The sequence below is a fragment of the Pelobates fuscus genome, chromosome 5 (assembly GCF_036172605.1).
Source record: "Pelobates fuscus isolate aPelFus1 chromosome 5, aPelFus1.pri, whole genome shotgun sequence".
Classification (NCBI taxonomy): Eukaryota; Metazoa; Chordata; class Amphibia; order Anura; family Pelobatidae; genus Pelobates; species Pelobates fuscus.
The window spans coordinates 184,188,853-184,209,078 of NC_086321.1; the positions used below are offsets into that span (position 1 = coordinate 184,188,853).

General features: G+C 41.2%; 2 protein-coding genes across 4 annotated transcripts in view; one reads left to right on the forward strand and one right to left on the reverse strand.

The window, feature by feature from the left end:
- Positions 1-20,226, forward strand: part of SDR39U1 (short chain dehydrogenase/reductase family 39U member 1) — a 204,426-nt gene that overhangs the window by 84,012 nt on the left and 100,188 nt on the right. The gene's annotated exons all lie outside the window — the stretch shown is intronic.
- LOC134611193 (ubiquitin carboxyl-terminal hydrolase CYLD-like) lies at positions 944-20,096 on the reverse strand. Of its 3 annotated transcripts, none has more exons than XM_063454829.1 (15): positions 19,976-20,096; positions 18,021-18,598; positions 16,813-17,128; positions 13,751-13,816; positions 13,140-13,414; positions 11,886-12,054; positions 7,371-7,512; positions 4,771-4,893; positions 4,513-4,604; positions 3,930-3,993; positions 3,312-3,444; positions 2,814-2,898; positions 2,610-2,728; positions 2,292-2,499; positions 944-2,077 (listed from the first exon to the last, which is right to left on the reverse strand). In XM_063454829.1, exons 2-15 carry the CDS (start codon positions 18,471-18,473, stop codon positions 1,893-1,895), a joined length of 2,430 nt encoding a protein of 809 aa, XP_063310899.1. In that variant the 5' UTR covers positions 18,474-18,598; positions 19,976-20,096; the 3' UTR covers positions 944-1,892. The 3 variants fall into 3 exon arrangements, with proteins under 3 accessions (XP_063310899.1, XP_063310898.1, XP_063310900.1); XM_063454828.1 differs by having other exon boundaries at positions 2,814-2,922; XM_063454830.1 differs by lacking the exon at positions 13,751-13,816 and having other exon boundaries at positions 2,814-2,922.

Sequence of the window (20,226 nt, forward strand, 5' to 3'; positions counted from 1 at the left end):
TTATGTTTAATATTATATGTTCCCGGCGAACTTCAACAAAACTCATAGCAATGTTCTACAAGAATAAAAACATGCCATTAAGCCGTTTTGTATATATATATATATATCTATCTATCTATATCTATACACACACACACACACACACACACATATACCCTCACAAATATCCTCCTCCCATCCCTAAAAATACAACACAATCTTCAACCAATACATTATTTGAAATATTAAATGTGAATTATTTACTAATTTCATATATTTGCATTCTCCAGTCACCTGCCATACAAAGAGGTCTCAATGAGCTGCCTAGGAAGTCTGTGATTGGACAACCAGTGGCCTGAGTTAGAAGGTAGGTATTCAGAAAAAAGATCTTTAGCTTTTTCATGCCAGTTTTAGATATACACCCAATGAAAAAAAAATGCTGAATTAAATGCATGCATGTTTTCATTTAAATATATATATACACACACACACACACTTAACAGGGATATTTATTTTGTATCTGGTGGGAGCAGTATCATTTTAAGTCTAACACAAGGAGCTGAATAGCAATTTTCCAATAAAAGTCCCTAATATGACCAATATTCAGTGGTCACATTTAAACCCGTCTAATCTGAGAATAGCTGACTTTGGTCTATTCCAATTGGACGGAATTTAGTAGGCCCAATATAGCTTACTGTTGGTACTCCTAAACCGACTGTTTGATATCCTCCACTCTTCTTAGGAAACAACTTTAGAGGTAGGCTCTATTCCTCAATTAATCAGAGAATGTTCATAACTTCCTTTAAGTAATTTATGGTGAACAGTCACATAGATGTTGCAATCGGACTTCTTTACAAAAATATATTTATTACAACGGGTTTTGTACATATTTGAACAGTTTCACAATGCATTTGGTATAGGAGTCACTCAGAATTCACTCAGTCAACAATCTAGTACCATTAAAAAAAAAAAAAAAATTCTCTCCCCCACATCCACCTCAACCATGCGGTTCCTGCGGCAATTACACTTCCTGTGATGCACTCCAAATATGTCAACTGGTATAATTAATTTTATACAAACAAACTGCACACATTACAACGTATACATGATTAGAGTGTACACGAAAACGGATTTGAGCCTGCTCAAAAACAGTAAAACCATGTAGCATTTGATGTCCGGCCAAGTTTTGGATACAGATCCTTGGTTGGGTTGTAAAAACCATATTCCACATAAAATTAATAGATATTTTAGTTATTCAGTGTTATGGAATATGAAAAGTCAGCTTAAAAATGTGTCTTATTGCAGACTTTTCTAACACTCAGAGTTGGCATGGAATAACATGTGAGATCTGATTTCAGTAAACCTCTGTTCTCTTGCACCAAACCTCCAATAAATTACATTTTGGCCCTGCCAACTGGTCCAAGAAAAGCACTAAATGCAGCACATCATTGAAAACAGGAACCATATGTGCAGTGAAACCAGTTGCTGATTACTGGTTAAGGGAAGTATTTCTCTACCCTGTTTTTGACCAAAGTCGGACGTAAGCAGGATGTACCTGACAGAGGAATGTAGAAACTGATTTTGTCTAATTATTTCCTTGAACCAAAGACAAGCAAAACAAGGGCTAAAAAAAAATAAATAAAAAAAAATCATTGAGGTCACAGGTAAGTATATACAATGATTTTAGAGATCCATGGACCAAAATGTACCATTTTAGACATTTAGACTCCAGTTTTTCCACAGTGCACATACAGAATTGTAAACTAAAAATATTCCACCTACGCTCTACTTAAAGCTTGGCTATTTTGCAATTCAGATTTAATTTCCTAAATTCCAGTTTAGTGAATAACAAAATAGAAAGTTAATTTGAAACCCCCAAGTGTTCTCTTCCTGCCTTTTTTCAGACATAGCACCTATTTGTAAAGGCTGAGGTCAGGGCTATAGTACAGGCACATATACGCATCACAAAAGAGACGGCGGACATATGTTGGCATTGTCTTTGGGTCTTCTTTTTGAAGCTGTTCAGGAGTCATTTCAAGATATTCTGATACCTCTGGGCAGGGGGTAACTCGAGGGATGTTAAAGCCATTTTCTCCACCTACAAATAGACTGAAATTGTCAATAACACTGACTAAAGTAAAAGTGGCAAAACTAAAGAGGGTTAGAGCAATAAGACTTAGAGAAGATGAGAGATTGGGTTTAGGAGAAAGAAAATAAATTATATATTCAAAAGTACAGATCTGAGGGAAGGCATAATTTGGATAGCCAATTAAATGAAACCAAGAAAAGGTTTATAGAACATAATAACCCACCCTCTCGATCAGCCATGCTATCGAAGAAGACCCAAAGTGGACGTTTCTGGGAGTTGAGCCTAATGAAAGCCACATAGTGACTGGTCTCTATGCATAACACAGCAAAGAGTTCCATGCTCTGTCGTTGAAACATGACTTGTCCACGGATATCTTTAGGAAAATGTAGCTGCCTAGGCTGGTGTCCTTTGCGCTGCTTGTGAAGATGAACCTGTTCAGAAGAAACTTTGTAGTAATACCCATATACACCTTAGGTCAATCCTAAGATCACCTGATTTTATTTATTTATGGCTTTGCATTTTAAGACTAAAAATGTGGTACCTGTGCATTGCAGATGTCGCAGTACTGCTTTATGTGTCCTGGAGTGATTCCAACATCTTCATAGCATTCCTGACATTCCACCACCGCCAGGGACTGACAAATGCAGCACTGCCGTGGGGCTTGAGACAAATATAAAGGAAAGGTTAGTTTGCAAACACCAACACGGGTTTTTAATCATAACTATTACAAATTTTGATCACTTACTGTCTTCCAGCAGGTCAGTGATATTCAGCTCTACTGTTGGAATGATGGTAGGAAACATCTTGAAGTTCTTTCCATTCCTTGGCATCTGGATAATAAGGCAGGATGGGGCCTACAAGAATGATAAATATCAATAAGGCATTTTGCCAACTTAAAGAGTACTTCATTTGGTGCACAAAATCTCTACTTAAAGGAACACTTTAGTGTTAGAAATACAACTTTGTATTTCTAACACTAAAGTGTTTCACAGCCTCAGCACTCCTGCACTGTAAAGGGTTAAATTAACTTTTATTTTAGTACCTGTATCATTGCCACCTTCTCTGATGGCAGGACCTAATGCACATGAAGAGCGAGTGCGAATTTACAAGTCCTATGAGTGAGCTCTTTTTGGGTATTTATAAAATTAAGGCCAGAGTTTGGCAGGGAGGCAACGACAAGGTGGGGAGAAGTGAATGTGAGGCATTGGGTGTGTTCTTTAAAGCTCAGTATGCACGTTTTTACCTCTGTAAACTTAAGGTCACCAGTGACCATTGACCACTCCAAGAGTTGCTGGACACTGGGCATATTCACAGATAGCTTCCTTTCCATAAATATCTGGTAGAACAGACATCCCTGAGGCTTCTTTTTAGATATTCTAGATTGATGGAATTAAATCACAAGTATTAGATTCCACAAGGAATATTTAAAGTGGATATGTCACTTTTCAGTAAGTCTTCAAGTTATAATCTTTATAAAATATGGATTACTGATCATTAGAATTTCACTGAAATTCCAACACCATTTAAAAGTTATCTTAAGACAAAAGGAGGGACTATTTTTGTCTTATGATAAAGCCAGAGGAACTCCTCTTTCTGAGGCCGAAGAGACCTGCAGCATGAAAATGGCGGTGGCAGCAAGGCACAGCCGGAATTAAGTAAAACCCAAGCTCCCCAGCACCCCTTTACTTGATCCACACTGGTCTAATTCTTTGTGAAATATGCAAAAAACTCTGAAATGGACAGATCCACTTTAATATCAGAAATCAAAATGGTGTAAAATAATATAAGGACAAGAATTCCAAATGAACACATGGGCAATGGTAAATCATGTTGTGCTATTGATGGCTGTGGTTGGTATTACCTGATATAAAACAGAGGCTCTGCCCTAAGGACCTGGAACAAGTTGGTGAGAAACTCTTCAGGATCTGTGCAAAGATCACACAGATTTAAGCAAAGCATTCTGGGTAAAAACCACAAGTCTAGTACACAAAATTCATATCAGAGGATTTTTCCAAATGATTATATACCAAAAAAAGTTCATAACTGATATTCATTTCACTACATTTACATTTATTGATACAAATTTCTTTAAAAACACAAGTAAAGATGATAAAGATTGTATTAATTATACAGTACTGTATGCAAGTCAAGCATTCAGAATATTTATAATGGTAGATTTTGTTCCCATCTATATAAATGTATCTTATCTTTCCTTTAAATTGTATAATTGGAGGGAGAAATTAAGGCATTGCACAGTATGCAATGGCACAGAATATTAGCATGTTAAGATCACACCAATTGTAAACACTCCAAATATATTGCCTATAGACGATATATGATCTATGAATGAATACTACTTATTGTTTCAGCCTTAGTATACCATTCTTTGTAAACATCCTAATCTTGTACGTTGGAGTTTTCAGATATTCGTACAATTTGCTCACCTTTTTCTTCATTTGTGAACCCTGTACTCCTCCCTGCAGCTTCCAAGATCTTCCTCAGGGCCATGATTTTGGTGGCACATACATAACCATTCCTGGTAATAGTATTAACACAGTGTCACAAATATGGGTTTGTGAAAAAAAAGAAAAAGAAAAAAAAGTTACATATAAAAATACGATTTACACAATGTTAAAATAAATAACTTAAAAGCAAGACAGCATGCTCTCTTCTGTGGGATCCTTTTTAGTGCAGACACTCACCTTCGGAGTGGGTTCACAATCTCAGTGCGCAGCAGGTCCCGCGTTACAGTGTATGAATCATTGTCATTCTTGTCTGCTGGACGAAGGAGCATGGTGTCCAAAACAGAGGAACATGCAAACATGCTGAAAAATAGTAACATAGGATCAATGTAGCTACATTATATTTTAACAGTTTATACCATCTTAACGTTATCTCCAGTTCAGAACAGCAAGGGATACATGCAATCCATATATAAAAAGATGGCCATAACAAATCTTTAAATCCAGAGTTGGCACAAGTAGTCTAAAATGAATCTTCCACCTCCTAGATGGCTGTTTTGTAGAATGCCCTTTTACTCAAGGCAGCATTGTGGTGGCTGGAACTGGCTTAAAAAAAAAAAAATCACCCAGCCAAACTAAAGAATAAAGTGTATGCCTAGAAACAGATACTTATTTAGTCAGTTTGTGACATTTTTTTAAAGGAAATTTGCTGGTAGGTCCAGGTCATAAAAAAAAAAAAAATTCTATTAGGTTAATTTAGATGTTTAGGTTATATTTCTGAGGCATACACCATGCTGCTACAGACAATGTGTCAAAATTTGGATGCTGGTCATCTGGTCAAGTGGGAAGCAAGGTAAGAGGTATGATTAAATTAGGACAGGTCTGATTTTGATACACAGGAACACTAGTGATATTAATGTACACACAATTCACTACTTAAATTTCAAAGTAATGTTTTATTTCACCATCCGTTAAAACTTAGATCTAGAAACAGTTGTTGACCCAAAACTGCAAGAAGATCGTGTACTATATAAAAGGAGGCCTTTTTTTTGCCAGAGCTCAATACAGCACATGGAATGACTGCAGGCAGGAATTAAATGAACATTATAGTGTCAGGAATACAAACATGTATTCCTGACACTATAGTGCTGGTGTAGCAGTTTAGGTACCTGGCCTACTACTCTGTGCAGTGAAAAGATTAAATCTTTTCTCCACCACTGTGCAAGTCTTGCTGCGGCTGACCCCGCCTTCATGGCGGAGATAATTAATCGTAATGATCTCAGCCAATCCAATACCATATTAAAGCATTGGGAGGCTTATGCATAGGCTCGACCAATCAGCATCTCCTCAAAGACATGCATTGAGTCAGTTCAGCGTCTCCTTGTAGAGTGTGGACTACTAGTGGGTGTTACTAGGCACCAGTGCCATGGTATAGATTTCAGAACCAAATCAATACATTTTGCTGTAGTGGTTCTGTAACTATAGGGTCCCTTTAACACATGTATGGCTTAACACTATTACCGATCAGCAGACATAATCCATAGGCATCATGATGTAGTGCATCAGTCAGGATTTTACTGGATCAAAAGGACAGAACATAAAACATTTCACCCTTCAGGCCTTAATCTTGTAGAAATAGAGCACTGTACTAGAATACCCAATATCACCCCTAAGGAGCCAGATAAAAAAAATAAAAAAAAAAATAGTTAAATACTAATTATATATCAGATTAGAAACATCAAAAGAGACACCTGATTCCATGTTTCCTAAAAAAGAGAGACATGAACTAAGTTGTTCAAAGAGATATTTCCCTTAAAACTACACTGGGAGCTATAAGCATGATTTTTATTATATTTGAGAACACAGGGGATAGTTGGGAAATGGAAATAACAGATGGCACACAACCCACAACATATAGACATGTATGAATACATAGATAACAAAACACTTTGTTATTTTTGAATAGGTAACTTAAGTTACACATTGACAGCAGTTATCATTGCAAGGCCATAAACAGCATTTCCCTCTCCACCCCATGTAAACATGTATTGCATTCATGTCAAACAGATATTAAATATGTAAAGGTTTTACCATTTCAAAACAAAAAGTAAATATTAAACCATTTATGTGATTATTTTAAAAAGAAGAAACATATTGCTGATTGTTCTTGAAAATAAATATGTTAAATGTGTGTTTTGGGTAAAATATTTCATTTAAAATGGACCCCAAAACAAACTAAAGCTCATTTGATAGGTTTTGGCCTCATATTTCTGTTGCATTTCACTCTCTCTCCCTTCAATATTTAAGAAGAAGAAGTTTGAAATTGTCTTGCCACAGAAGCCTGCCTTTTTAACCATGCCACCTTTTCACCCACTGTGTTCTTAGCCTATGTCTTGCATCCAACATTGTGAGCTGAAGGTCACAAGGAGGCTGCAGAAGAAGACATCCAAGGACATTTATTGCAAATTTAGATCATAGTGTCCCTTTAAGTGCTTTAAAAGTTGTCTGAGTGCTAGGTTTTTAAGTCCAAATACTTGCACTCCTGTAATCTTATATTTAAGCCCGGTGCTGATAAAGCAAATGATATAGACAGGGAAGTAGAAAATAGCACTCCAAGGACTTCATAAAAGTATGGTGAAAAAAATAACTTCGCTTTTATCAACGTTTCAGTTCTAGTGCAGAACTTTCGTCAGGATCCTGACGAAAGTTCTGCACTAGAACTGAAACGTTGATACTTTGTGGCAGTTGCTGAATAAAAGCCAAGTTATTTTTTTCACCATACTTTTATGAAGTCCTTGGAGTGCTATTTTCTATATAAGAGATTACATGCCGTTCCTTACCAGAAAAGGGTTGCGTCCAAGTAGCAGGAATTGCAGTGTCCCTGGATACCCTTTTTCCAACCGGTCAGAAGTTCTATTGCTTCATTTCCTTCAGCTGGGGGAGTATTTTCCTCAACACACTTACTAGCATAGTCCTGGAATGCTGAAAACACAGAAAGAGAGGACATCAGCAGTGCAAAGGCAAATCAGGAAGATTAATAAGTGTGGATAACTGAAAACTAGAGCCAATTTACCACGGAACCAATAGTAATAGCAGGAACAGCTCACCGTTTTCCACGTCAAGTGCTGAGGTTTTAGAATATTGTCCCACTTTTCTAACACATTTATACCTTCAAAGTATGCGGATCCTGCACCATGACTAACTTGTGCAGTACACCTAAATTAAAACTTCTGCAAAAGAGCTAATCACCTGTGGCCATCCTCTACCATCTTAAAGCTCCTACCATGGTGAGTGCTCCATCTCCAGTCCACAAAAACTGTCCCAGGAACAAAATTTCCAGCGGCGATTTCTTGGTACTCAAAGTCAGCCTGGTCCAGCTCTGGTGAAACTACCGGCCTTTCCTACTCCCTGAATTTAATACCCAGGAGAGTGTTTTTTAAAAGGGAGGCGAAAAAACAAAACAAAAAACAGACACTTAGTCACGGCAGCCTGGAACTCCACGCCAGATCAGGATGTGATGTGGTCTAACCTTATTCAATGATTTCTCAGGCTAAGTACATCAGATCTGGGCACTTTTTGGAAACTTTGCTTGGGGGAACAAGACCTATTTAGGGGATGTATGATTTGTATATATAAAAATATATATATAAAAAAAAAAACACAACCCCACTTATGTTTCAGTTATGATTTTTGTATGTTTAAGTAGTTGGGTGCCCTTGTGTCTGAGGATTGAATAAAGTTAACTATGCCTAATTAAATTATCTCACTGACCCAGAGGCAACCCTGTTTGTGGCCCCCTGTTGCTATTGTCCCTATAAATACAGGTGTTGTACCCTGCACGTGTCATCTAGTGTTTGAGAATGGTGATAGAAGAGCAACTTTCTGTAGCATAAAGAGAACTTTAGACAGATACTGAGCTCTGTCACATCTGGTGCTCGAAACAAGAGAGCAGGCAGCTAGTCACAAGTCTACCCTCATCAAGGAGTTAATGGAGGGGCACCAAGCCAGCACAGCCTCGTCCAACTCGTTCTCAGAGGACGCAGAGTTCCAGAGGGAGATGAAATTGCAAATGGTATTCTATGGCCCAAACATGTTTTGATGAAGCTATTAAATCAGAGCAGGACAGAGAGCTCAAAGTCTGGCTGGAAGGGATGAGGCAGGTAAGGGAAGTAGTACTGATCTCTCCAATGATCCATCCAAACTTACCTCGTATTTAAACTCTTTGTGGAGACCGAGTGCATACCTGGTGGTTACCTACAAGATTTTGAAAGTCAATGTACCCTCCATGATAGTGACCCGGTGGATTGGGTCCCAATCCTGGCCGGGAAACTCTCAGGATGTGCAACAGAGGCTTACCCGACCATCCTTGATGTAGATTAAAGGAACTATGATTGGGTCATAGAAGTGCTCTTTGCCTGATATGCCATTACATCTGAGGTATATCACCTGCGCTTCCAGGACCTAAATTGCAGGAACAAAGACTCCTATGTCGAGTGGGCTGGAGGATGCAGCGTGCAGCCCTAAACTGGACAAAGCGCTGCCAAGTAAATAGTCTCACGGAGGCGCTGCAGTTAATCCTACTAGAACAGTTTTACAATAATGTGTCACCTGAAGTACAGGAATGGCCGCAGGACCGGCGGTTGCTCATCCTAACTGAGGCTGCAAGAGGAAACCCACAAAAGGTGGATCCGAAAGACCTATTACCGAGCCTTAGAATGGCCAGACTTGACATATGAATACAACAAGAAAGAGGGTGAAGATAAATCAAGGACAGGAATAACAGAAATATTCAGAGTCAAGACAAAGCTGGGGTCAGGATACCAGAAATCAGGAGTCAAAAACGAAGCCGAAGTCAAAACACAAGAAAATCACAAGGGAACAGAAACCATAGGGCAAAGAATGGAGGCTAAAACAAGCCTTAAATAGGCTCAAAAGAGTTCCCATTGGTCCACGTCATCTCTGCAAGCCCAAACAGCATTGGATCGCCTAGATGACATGGTTCCTTTAAGGTAGTGACGTCATGGCTTTATATTTTATTTTTAGGGGTTGCAGTTATGCACTGCACTGCTTGTCCCCTGGTGAGATCCCCAGGGCTTGCCACCCCACACCAACAAGGTCCACAGTGCCATGTATGCCGGCAATATGGGCATATGCACACGGACTACCTTCAAGAAACTGAACCTAATGGGCTCCTCCAGCCCCACCCACTGGTCCCTCGAGCAGCTGCACATTTTTCCCATAAAGAGCCACAAACCTGAGTTGGATCTGACCCACAACCCATTGAAGAAATGTGGGGGATACAACACGAGGCAGACCTTGTCCAGGCTGCCGCTGACAACCACCAACATCATCACCAGTCGGGATAATGAAGAAGGTGTATCCAGCAGAAGTCTTACAAGGTAATGACCTGGGCCAGCTCACCTTCAGCCTTCACCAGCCCAGTGTTGAGGAGTCCTGTTCACTCACCGTCTGACTACAGGCTTGTTCTACCAAGCTAGCTCAAACTTGGACACTGAGGTAGGACAAACTGCCCCTTCCCTCTTGACTGTGACTGAAGCTTCCAAACGTGTTATACCCCAGCAGAATTTGGAAAGGGGGTGTTAGAGGACCTGTACCTCCAAGTATACCGAGACAGGGCTATTACAACAGGGGAGGATTAGAAGTCAAGCGATTTACCTGGCACCAGGGTTTATAGTACCAGATAGCAGATAGTGTGTGTGGGGTCCACATCGACCCAGGCCTGACAATTGGTAATCCCTCATATGTACAATCAGGAGCTACTCAAAATAATTAATTACGGTGCAGGGCCGGACCGCAGAGCTGGACGGTCGCAAGACAGACCAGCTCCAGCAAAAACTAAGCCATTCAGCCACAAAACTACGACTTTTACCAAAAATACCGGCCAGCAACGGCGGCCCTCGACGAGTAGAGTGCACTGAACCCAGGGTGAGGCTTGCTCGACGAGTATTAGTCCCCTGGTGGAGAAATCTTCAATGCTGAAGTTGAGGCCTACTCCGGCGGTGAGTGGAGCGGACGGCCGCCGCCCCGCTATCCCGCCGAACAGTGTCCAGCCTGGGGTTTAAACCCTCGAGGAACCATCGGGGGTGATCCCAGTCCTCACCCTGAAGCCCCGACCACTACGACTGAGACCAAGGCTTAGCAGCACTACCAGATGCAGACTCTAAGATGGCAGAGACCGCGCGCCTAACCCCAAGATCTGAGTGCATGAAAGATGCCCACCCCACAAACGCCGCAACCAACGTGGTTCAGCAGCACCAAATGATCAGACACTCACAAAGTTCAGCCGCATGTACGCATCCTGGCACCCTAACGGGACACCTACCTCAGGTGACTCTCTTTCAGCTCCCGGCTCCGGTAAGGGGATGGAACAGCAACTAGCGGCGGGAAAAGGGGCACAGCAAGCCAAGCCAGCACTTGCCCAAACAGCAGGGACCATCAGCCCCCACTCCGCACCACGCCACCCTCTAGACACATCGGGGTCCAGGTCCAGCGAGCCGGATGCCGCACATCACTCCCGGTATGTCGTGCAGCACCTGCAAACCAGCCCCGCAGCAGCCGCAACACAGGCAGACCACCGGACAACAGGGTGAACAAGCTGAATCCACAGAGGGCATGAATTAACCAGTCACAAGGGGACTCTCTAAATTTGACCTAAATAGTCTTCACCTGTCTCAGTATAACTATGGCAATGTCGAAATATTACCTGTCTTAATGTTCTCACCTTACTACTTGCATTCATATGTAGCAATAGGGGTCTAAGGGGTGGTGCTATATCGCTCATATCTAAGCATGTACCTAGGGGAAACTGCCTTTCTCCATGAAGAAGACTATTTCGATGACAGTCACTTAGCCGCGGCAACTTGGATCTCCATGCCGGATTGGGATGTGACCTCAGTCCGTACTAACCCCGTTCAACGATTTGGTGGGCTAGGCACATCCAATCTGGGTGCTTAGTGAACACTTTGCTTGCGGGAACGAGACTATTCCGGGGATGTACGATTTCTATGTATAACTTATATTTAAGTGAGGATTTTTGTATGTTTTATTATTTGGGCACCCTGATATCTGGTGACTGAATAAAGGTAATTTTCCTAATTAAATCATTTCACAGATCCAGGTGCAGATGCAGGATGGTACTCCATTGTTCTTGTTTGTGTCCCCCTGTTGCGATAGAGGGTGTCCTTGTACCTTGCATTATTGGTTATCTAGTTTGAGGAGGGATATAAGCCGAAGAGAACTGAGAACTGTTACAAGTATCATTCCAGCTTATAATAGAATAACTCAGTTATGACTGTCCAAAAATATCTGTACGTGTTGACGGTAAACATACTCACCAATAGAATTACAGCGCTGGATTTGATTTACTCGGCCATGAAGAGAAGAGAATCGAGAATCAGGCCTACAACTTTTCAGTTTGACAAATAGTGCTTTATTGGGCCCACACTCGAAACATCTGTTCCCTCTATACATGCCATCCGTGCAGCCAGAAGACATCTCTTCTTCCTAAGGAAACAAAGGAGAGAAGATTCACAGAGTGCTGAGATAGGTAACAAACTAATTTTGGTAAATAGAACAGAAATTAATTTTGAGATGATATGCCCTTGTAGAGGATAGTAGTTTAGGAAGGAGGAGGTATTCCTGCTTTTACATACATATACACATATGATGATACAGCCTAATAGATTGTCCGTGGGTATTCTTTTTGCATAACTTGCACATCTAAATGCTAGGACTCATTTTTGGTAGCGTATGCAGGATATACTGAGTTTATATCTGGTTACTATATGATATTCTATCCATCTAGTCTCCTGGCAATACTCTTCTTAGGAATTACTCTAATGAAGACAATGAATAGCCATATCTTGTGAGACCTCAAGGAAGAGACAACACCAGCTTCTTTCTTGACAACCCAAACAGAACTCGGACTCAGTTTATTGTATCCAGATCCAACGTACATAGATCACAGCATACAGTAAAATAAATATTACACACAAAAAACTTTCACCAATGGGAATACAGAACAGGGCACAGAATTTTTTTATTTTATTTTTTTTAAATACAAAGCTACAAAGTGATTACAATAGTTCTTCCCACTCCCTGTGCAAATCCACTCTGACACCAAATGGTTTCTTGATTGTACCCACTTTCCCCTTCAGAGCCATCTCTGGTTACATCAACACAGCCCTTCGCTCTAGCAGAAAGACTTGCTGGCTCCCACAGCAGGTGGTCATGATTAGCCCACTTTATCATCTCCAATTTCATTAGCATACAGTTTGGCTGTTAATCAGTCCCTGCACTTATTACACCCACAAAATACATTTCATACCCAACTATACTTTATGCCTGCCTGGCAAGCTGCTCCACCCTCTGTTAACCCACAGCTGTATATACAGACACACACTTCTCTATGCATAATACAGATACAAAATACAGAGATGCCTATGGAGATGGAAAACAATCACAAAAACGGCTTTGCGTGCTTGTGGCTTGCACCAAGCAAATCAGGCCATCCATCACAACACATTTAAATATTTTACATTATAATATTGTGTTTCAATTGCTGCTTAAGAAGACCAGATTTAATTTACCATTTCAAGCCCAGCTATGGGTTCAGCAGATTCTGGGGTCTGCCCAATCCAACGAATCACCCCATAGATAGGGGGGTCATCTACTTCAACCATTGAATTCAGCTCCAAACCTTGCATTGGAAATGTTGCTTCAGGCAGTAGACTAGTATGGTCCCCATTCTTAGGGGGGCAGTAAAGACTGGAAGGTGGTCGATGATCTTCAGGAGAAGAATGAGAGGAAGGCTGAGAGTCCGATATCTCCAGCGGGGTATTAAAAGGTTTAGGTTCCTCTTCCACTGTAAGAAAAACAAATACAGTTAATACAAATTTTGCACCCAATTTGCAGCCCTCCAATATCACACTGAATAGAATCCTCAATCTATAAATATAACAGTTTGTGACTATTTAGGTGTTCTGCATGCCAAGGATTTGATTCAGTGTCACATATGTGTTGATATAGGAGCCAGATTAATCTAATAACTGCCCTGTGTCATGTCACCTTACACAATGCCCAGTATGCCCTTTTTTCTTCATATGGACTTGTTTTTACCTTTTCTCTCATACTTCCAAAGCAACATGTTTAACCTATGCATTGTACCCTTGGAACAATTTTTTTATTTCATCGGGTTTACCCTGTATAGTGTTCTCCTCTGGTACACCACGCTGAGCACTCCTTCCTTCCCCTACCGGTCCAAGCTCTGCAGAAAACCAATGAGATATTAATTCTATCCTTGAAATCTAGTATCCAGATAAACACTAGATATGCATATCAGAGGCACAAAAACAAGATCTAAAAAAAAATGGCTTTGTTCCAAAATATATAATGTAGGCTTTAACATGCGATTCTCCAAAGAATGATATTGGTAACTGTGCTTTGCCTTTTTTCCCCCTTTATTTTCTGAAAAAAGAAGGAAACCAACATTTTACATGGATATATTTTTTAAGCTTGGACAGACTCCTCACTGCAATCTGATATACCAGCATGACGACCTCTGTCCAATAAAATGGAACTCAGCAGAGCTGGATTACCCACTAGATGACGACATATGTCCCTGTCTTTGCCTGCAGTGCTGACTGATAGTAAGAGGGCCTTCCCTGCATTAGCAGGGAGATCAAAAGATCAGCCTGCTCGGCCTAACACCTACTTCAGTGGATCGAAGAAGTATTGTGGTTTGTGCCTCTATTGGGTGCAGATCACTGTATGAGATCCCTCACAATCCCAGCACTTCTCAATGACAAAGTACAGCAGCCATCGATCTGAGGCACGGGCTAAACTCCAGGACGAGAAGGACAAACTTAAAGACACTGCACCCAATGAAGGTAAAAGCCAAAATGCTTCCACATCGGAAGGAGTGGGCAATGCCAAAATTTAAGCAGGAGGAGGCAAATTAAATAAAAATGTAAAAGGAAAGATGTGCAAGGAGGCCTTCCAAAACACACGGCACAGCCTGCCCCCCACAACACTCAGCCACCACACACAGCCTCCTCTTCCCCCACCACCCAGCTAGCACATACTCTCATGAACACATGGTCAATGAACCCAGGTCTTTAGAAGGGGCAACACATTTGGCATCCTGCTTAGGGCCTTGGACAATATTAATCCAGCTCTCAGTTTCTAAGAAGGGCACTAATGATATACAGCTTATGTGCAGTACTCGTAACGATCGGCTTCTCTGTTATGATTGCAGTCACATTCGGTGTCATTTCTCCTGCAATCTGATTTAAAACTAAATTGATTTTATAAGGCTACCATTTATATGAAACAGATATATTGCACTTAAAGAACAGTCATAAAAATACATTATAAATAAAATTTTTGAAATGGAGAGCTGACACTATGGCCAAATAGCAAATATTTTTGGGCTCCACCACTAGAGGGAGAACACCAGAATGACAGTCCATGAGAGTATAGATTACAGCTACAGAAATATCCTCTTACAGAGACCTTTGACCCATACATTCATCAGCCTTACTCTAGGTGTGTGTTAGCTTCCCCTTGATGTGACAGTTATAGAGAGATTAATCTTAAAAATCCACTGCTGTTAAATGCCTCAGCCCAGAACAATAACCGACAGATCTTTTACTGCACCAGTGATTGGAATTCTAAAAGAGATCAGTCAGTCACTCGGATATCCAGGGTATTAGCCGCCAAAAGTCAGGATACAACAATATAAATAAGGGGGTTATTTCTTACACAGACATTCTAAGATTGTGCATTAAAAGTACGGTATATCCCACTTCCTAAAAGTAACAAAAGCCCGTTATTGTTACATGCTGTGTACGATTTACCAGTTCCCTTCTTGTGGAGATAAAATTTTGTAGTATGGATTTACGTAAAACACCATTGTATACTTTCTTTCTAAAGGGAAAAATCCCACGACATCTACCTTGAAATTCAGGCACCATAACCACCTATGCTACGTACAAAAGGTGTGCCGTCTCACTGATTCTGCATGGATGGTCTTATAACTGCAGCCAATTTGTAAAACCGTCTGCTGCTAAATGCTTACCCTCACTTACAGACATTACATCTCCCGTGTCAATGTGTAGGAGGTTTCTCTGCCATACACAAACTTCTTGAACAGGCTCTTTTTGCCTTTTAAAATAATGAACCATAGCCTTGCCTACAGCTACATTCACAAAATGGGTAGTATCCAAGGTGCAGCTGCTGTCGGCTAGCAAAGTATTTTCATTCATCACACCAACAAAACTACGTCCATTTGCTGAACTATATGTTCTATACGTCCATACAGAGAAGGAGCTTTTATAGGATATGCTCAAATTTCCAAATTAATTGAATAGGAAAGCTATGACTGAATGACAGATGTCAACTAATTCCAAGTTTAAAAGGGACTATCCTGTGCCAGGAAAACATATCAGTTTTCTTGGCACTACAGGTTCCTGCAGTGCTCCCCTCCCTCCCACCACCCATCCCATGTTGCTGAAGGGGTTAAAACCCCATTCAGTGACTTACCTGAATCCAGCGCCAATGTCCCTCTCAGCCAGCACGGGAGACCTTATGAGCGGCAATGGTCAAGCACGCGCGCCCACGCGCATATTAGACCTCCCCATAGGAAAGCATTATTGAATGCTTTAGTATGGGGATTCTGGTCGATGCTGGAGGTCCTCATGCATAGCGTGAGGATGTCTAGCATCGTTTAAAACACTTTTCAGGTTTTAAGAACCCAAAAGTCCCTCTAGTGCCTGTGAGGACTTAACCCTGCAAGGTAATTATTGCAGTTTATAGAAAACTGCAATAATTACACTTGCAGGGTTAAAGGTGATGGGGGTTGGCACCGAGACCACTCCAATGGGCAGAAGTGGTCTGGAGTGTCTCTTTAACCCCTTAAGGACACATGACATGTGTGACATGTCATGATTCCCTTTTATTCCAGAAGTTTGGTCCTTAAGGGGTTAAACAAAAATCACTCCAGAAGGTTGTAATTGCTGGGGATAACAAGTACCTCTGGACTGGTACCTGAAGTAATTTTAGATTTATTTTTAGGACTTGGGTATATAGTGGACAAACAATGAGAGGGAGTTATATCCTGCAGTGTAAGTTTAAACCGCAACAACTTCTGTTTCACGCAGCAATCACTGTATGTCAGTGTGTATGTAACCCATAGTGCACTCTGTTCCAAAACTAACTGTGACTTACACATATAAAACAAAATACCAGCAATAATAATATTACCGTTATCCTGTTCTTTCTCTCCAGCTCGCGGAGGGCTCTGTTGCCTGACTCCACGAGAGAGGAAATTCAACTGCTTTGGTCGTGGCTCTACAGGGAGTTCAACTGCTCTAGTGTTGGTTCTCCTGGGACCTCGCACATGTTCTTCTGGCCGTTCCACATTGTTTTCTTCCACATTTCTCATTCTTCGACTTGAAGATTCATTTGGCTCCCTTTCCAGCCTGCTTCCTGGAACAAAAACCCCGCAATTTTCATTGCACTGGAAGAACCGCTGTCCAAGAAATGAACCATCTGTGAATCCTTTACCAACTGCTGAGCCCTGAGGAGAAAGGTGGGACAGGAGGAACACAAAGGCAGCACAATTAGTCTTTCATTAACAGGGTTATTCACCAACGTGAGAATTGCAGGGAATTCAAAGTGAATTTCAAATTTACGGTCAAATTTCAGTTTGGCTACATTGGCCTTCAATTTGAAATTCATGTTGAATTCCCAGCTATTATCACTTTAGTAAATAAACCTGTAAGTCTATTGCATAGCATGGAGCTGGCAAATTGGTCTCAAAGCTCTAAAGTTAAGACAGCACCCAGGCACCCCTGCTGCCATATCAACTTCATTTCGATTAAAGGGACAATATAAGAACTGTAACAGCTTCATCTCACTGAAGTGGTTATAGTATCTGAAGTCACCAGGTTCTGTCCTTATACTCAGTGTTAAACAATTTTCAATGCTTTAATGCTAAATGAGAGTGTCCTGCAGCCCATCCCCTCTGTGCTGCTTGGGCTTATGAGGAAGCATTAGCCTGAGCAGCGATGGGCAGCTGTGATTGGTTGATAGTAGTAACTGACCACTTTAAGCCTATCACAGTGCTTATTGCGGTTTTAAATTGGTATGGATAGAAGGACACTTATAATCTGTCTTAGCCACACTTCCAGTGGGGGCAGGGTGGCCAAGGACCCGCATTCAGTGTTAAACTGATCGAAAATGGAAAACACTGAATGGAGGGACAGCACCAGGGGACTCCAGGTACTAGAACCAATTCAATGAGATGCAACGGATTGGGAGTGTTCCTTTAAAAAGAGAAAAGTTATAATGAATACACATCTATTTGAGCGGAGAGGGGAGAGAGGAAGAAAAAAAAAAAACTCACTCTCTCAAATTATCTGATCCATTGTATTTTTAAGTGATTGTCTACAAATATCACAAATACTTACTACAAGCTGCACCCCAAAGAGAATCCCTTGCCGGTGGCTTACAAGTCCTCTGTAATGTAGCACACCCTTCTCCTTGCGCCCACTGGAGGAGGTGACCTGCACCCTGACACAGTCCCTTGGTTTTAATTCAATCACTTCCCTCATTCTACGTCGGTCTCTGAAGAATGCCAAACGTTCTTCTGTGTCCGTCACTGCCAGCAGTATCCTACCCACCAGAGGGTCTAGCTCAATCACTGACTCCACTGCAACTCCGACCACTCTCTGTGTTTCCTGAACTCGGAGCCAGAGTGGAGTGGGCGAGTGTTTTGGATCATCTACTCGGATAATGGCAGTGGGTGGAGCATCAACTGGTGTTAGCATGCTTCCTTTCTCCACAGTTTCATAAACCCCATCAATAGATTCTGGCAGGGCAGAGAAATCATGGGTTGCCAAATAATATCGCATAGACGCCATCTTATTCTTTCTTCGCCAATCTCCTACAAACCTATGGAGACAGATCTACCATAAAACTGGATGATTCAGCTAGGTCCAGAAATGTAAAGTCTCTCTTAGTTTCACACTTTGTGTTGCACTGTGTTCTAGAAAGGGAGGGGAAAATCAATCAATCAACCAACAAGTACAAATGTTTGTGGCACACTGATATACAAATATATATTAGACTGCATTAATGGGGCAGTCTATGCACCAAAACTCCTGCAGCCCCTTGTAGTGGTCATGGTGCCAGGAGTCCCCCATAACATATCAAAACATTTGCAAATGGCTTGACACTTACATGGATCCTGCCATGCTGCTTCTATGCTTCCCCATACGGCTAAAATGAAAGTTCAGTTTGTGTTTAGCTAGGTACATTTTGCATTTTCAGGTCATTCACTTGCAGACAATGTCTGCTGAAACTCTCAGCCAATAATAACCTTAAAATGTTAGCTCTGTGGAGGAGACTAGGAGCAGCAAGGAAGCCTGGAGGAAACACGCAGGTTACTTTCACACCATGTACAAATAATGTGACCCTTTACCGACAGAAGACTGTGCAGTTTTCTGGTACAATCACCCCTACATTGGATCATAGTGATATGCATATAATGGAATTAAAAATATTAGGGGAGCATAGTCAAATAGGGATCAGTTTCCAGATACACCATTTTTCCAGCTCAAGTATCTTGGCACAAGATTTATAACCCACCTGAGAATTCCCAGTTTAGGGAGTAGAGCTTGATTACATGTTTAAGGGTTTAGTCTTTTCAGTAATACAACATAAATATATTAATGGCACTTGTAATGAAAGGGACACTCCACCTCCAAAAATCACTATTTGGTAGATATACCCCCAGACTTTCTGTGGATATCCAATCACAGATGTCCCAATGCAGCTCAATGAGAAGTCTTTGTAAGGCAGGTGCCCTGAGCAATTGCTGCCTCTTGAGTTTAGCTCCACCTAGCTAACCAAACCAGGAAGTGACAGAATGGTTGTCTGATTGACAGTTAGGGGTGCAACAAGATTCATTTAAGAAGGTGCCAATTTCTTCTGAAATCTGCACGGTTTTGCAAACTTCACACATAAAGCACGAATCTGGAATGGGCTTTTACACGACCCATTAGTTCTAAATAAGGAGAAGCTTGTGCCATGTCTACAGTTCTAACTTAATGTATAAAATATATACAACTCGCTGTATTTTATTAGCCAGGCAGAGTTATCTATTACCGACCTGATTCCTCACACTGCCTGATGGATCACAGTTTACTCATGTTAAAGTTTGCCATTCTGAGAGCTGCCCCCACACTGGGCACATGTTTAATCTCTCAGATTATGGCTAGAATGTTGTTATCCTATTAGCACATACTGCATGTTGCTTCCTACAAGCCCTGTGTTAATGCCAGCCGGCTGGACTCTCCCCATGATACCCACCCACATGGGTCAATAAACAGACACACACATTAATTGGGAGATCACTACTTACCTGTGCTCCATAAAATGGTGAGGTTACTCTATGTTGTCAATGCGCACAGCACACAATAACACAGCCATCAAAGTAGAACACCAAACATTCTCAGAACCAAAGTTATGTCAAATCGGAATTTACAACCAGGAAATGTGCAGGGATAGGAGTGGCTGGCTGGCAGGCAGAAACAACCAATCACGTACAGACAGGAGGCCAAGTGAACCAATAGGAAAGCGGGATCGGTTAGAGTGGGCGGGGCAGGGAAAGTC

Excerpts from the sequence above, each read along its gene's own strand:
- LOC134611193 (XM_063454828.1), bottom strand. The coding sequence starts at position 18,473 with ATGGCGTCTATGCGATATTATTTGGCAACCCATGATTTCTCTGCCCTG. Across the intron at positions 13,415-13,750 it reads AGAGGAGAACACTATACAGG|TGGAAGAGGAACCTAAACCT; the intron begins GTAAACCCGATG and ends TTTTTCTTACAG. Across the intron at positions 2,500-2,609 it reads GCGACATCTGCAATGCACAG|GTTCATCTTCACAAGCAGCG; the intron begins GTACCACATTTT and ends TCTTCTGAACAG.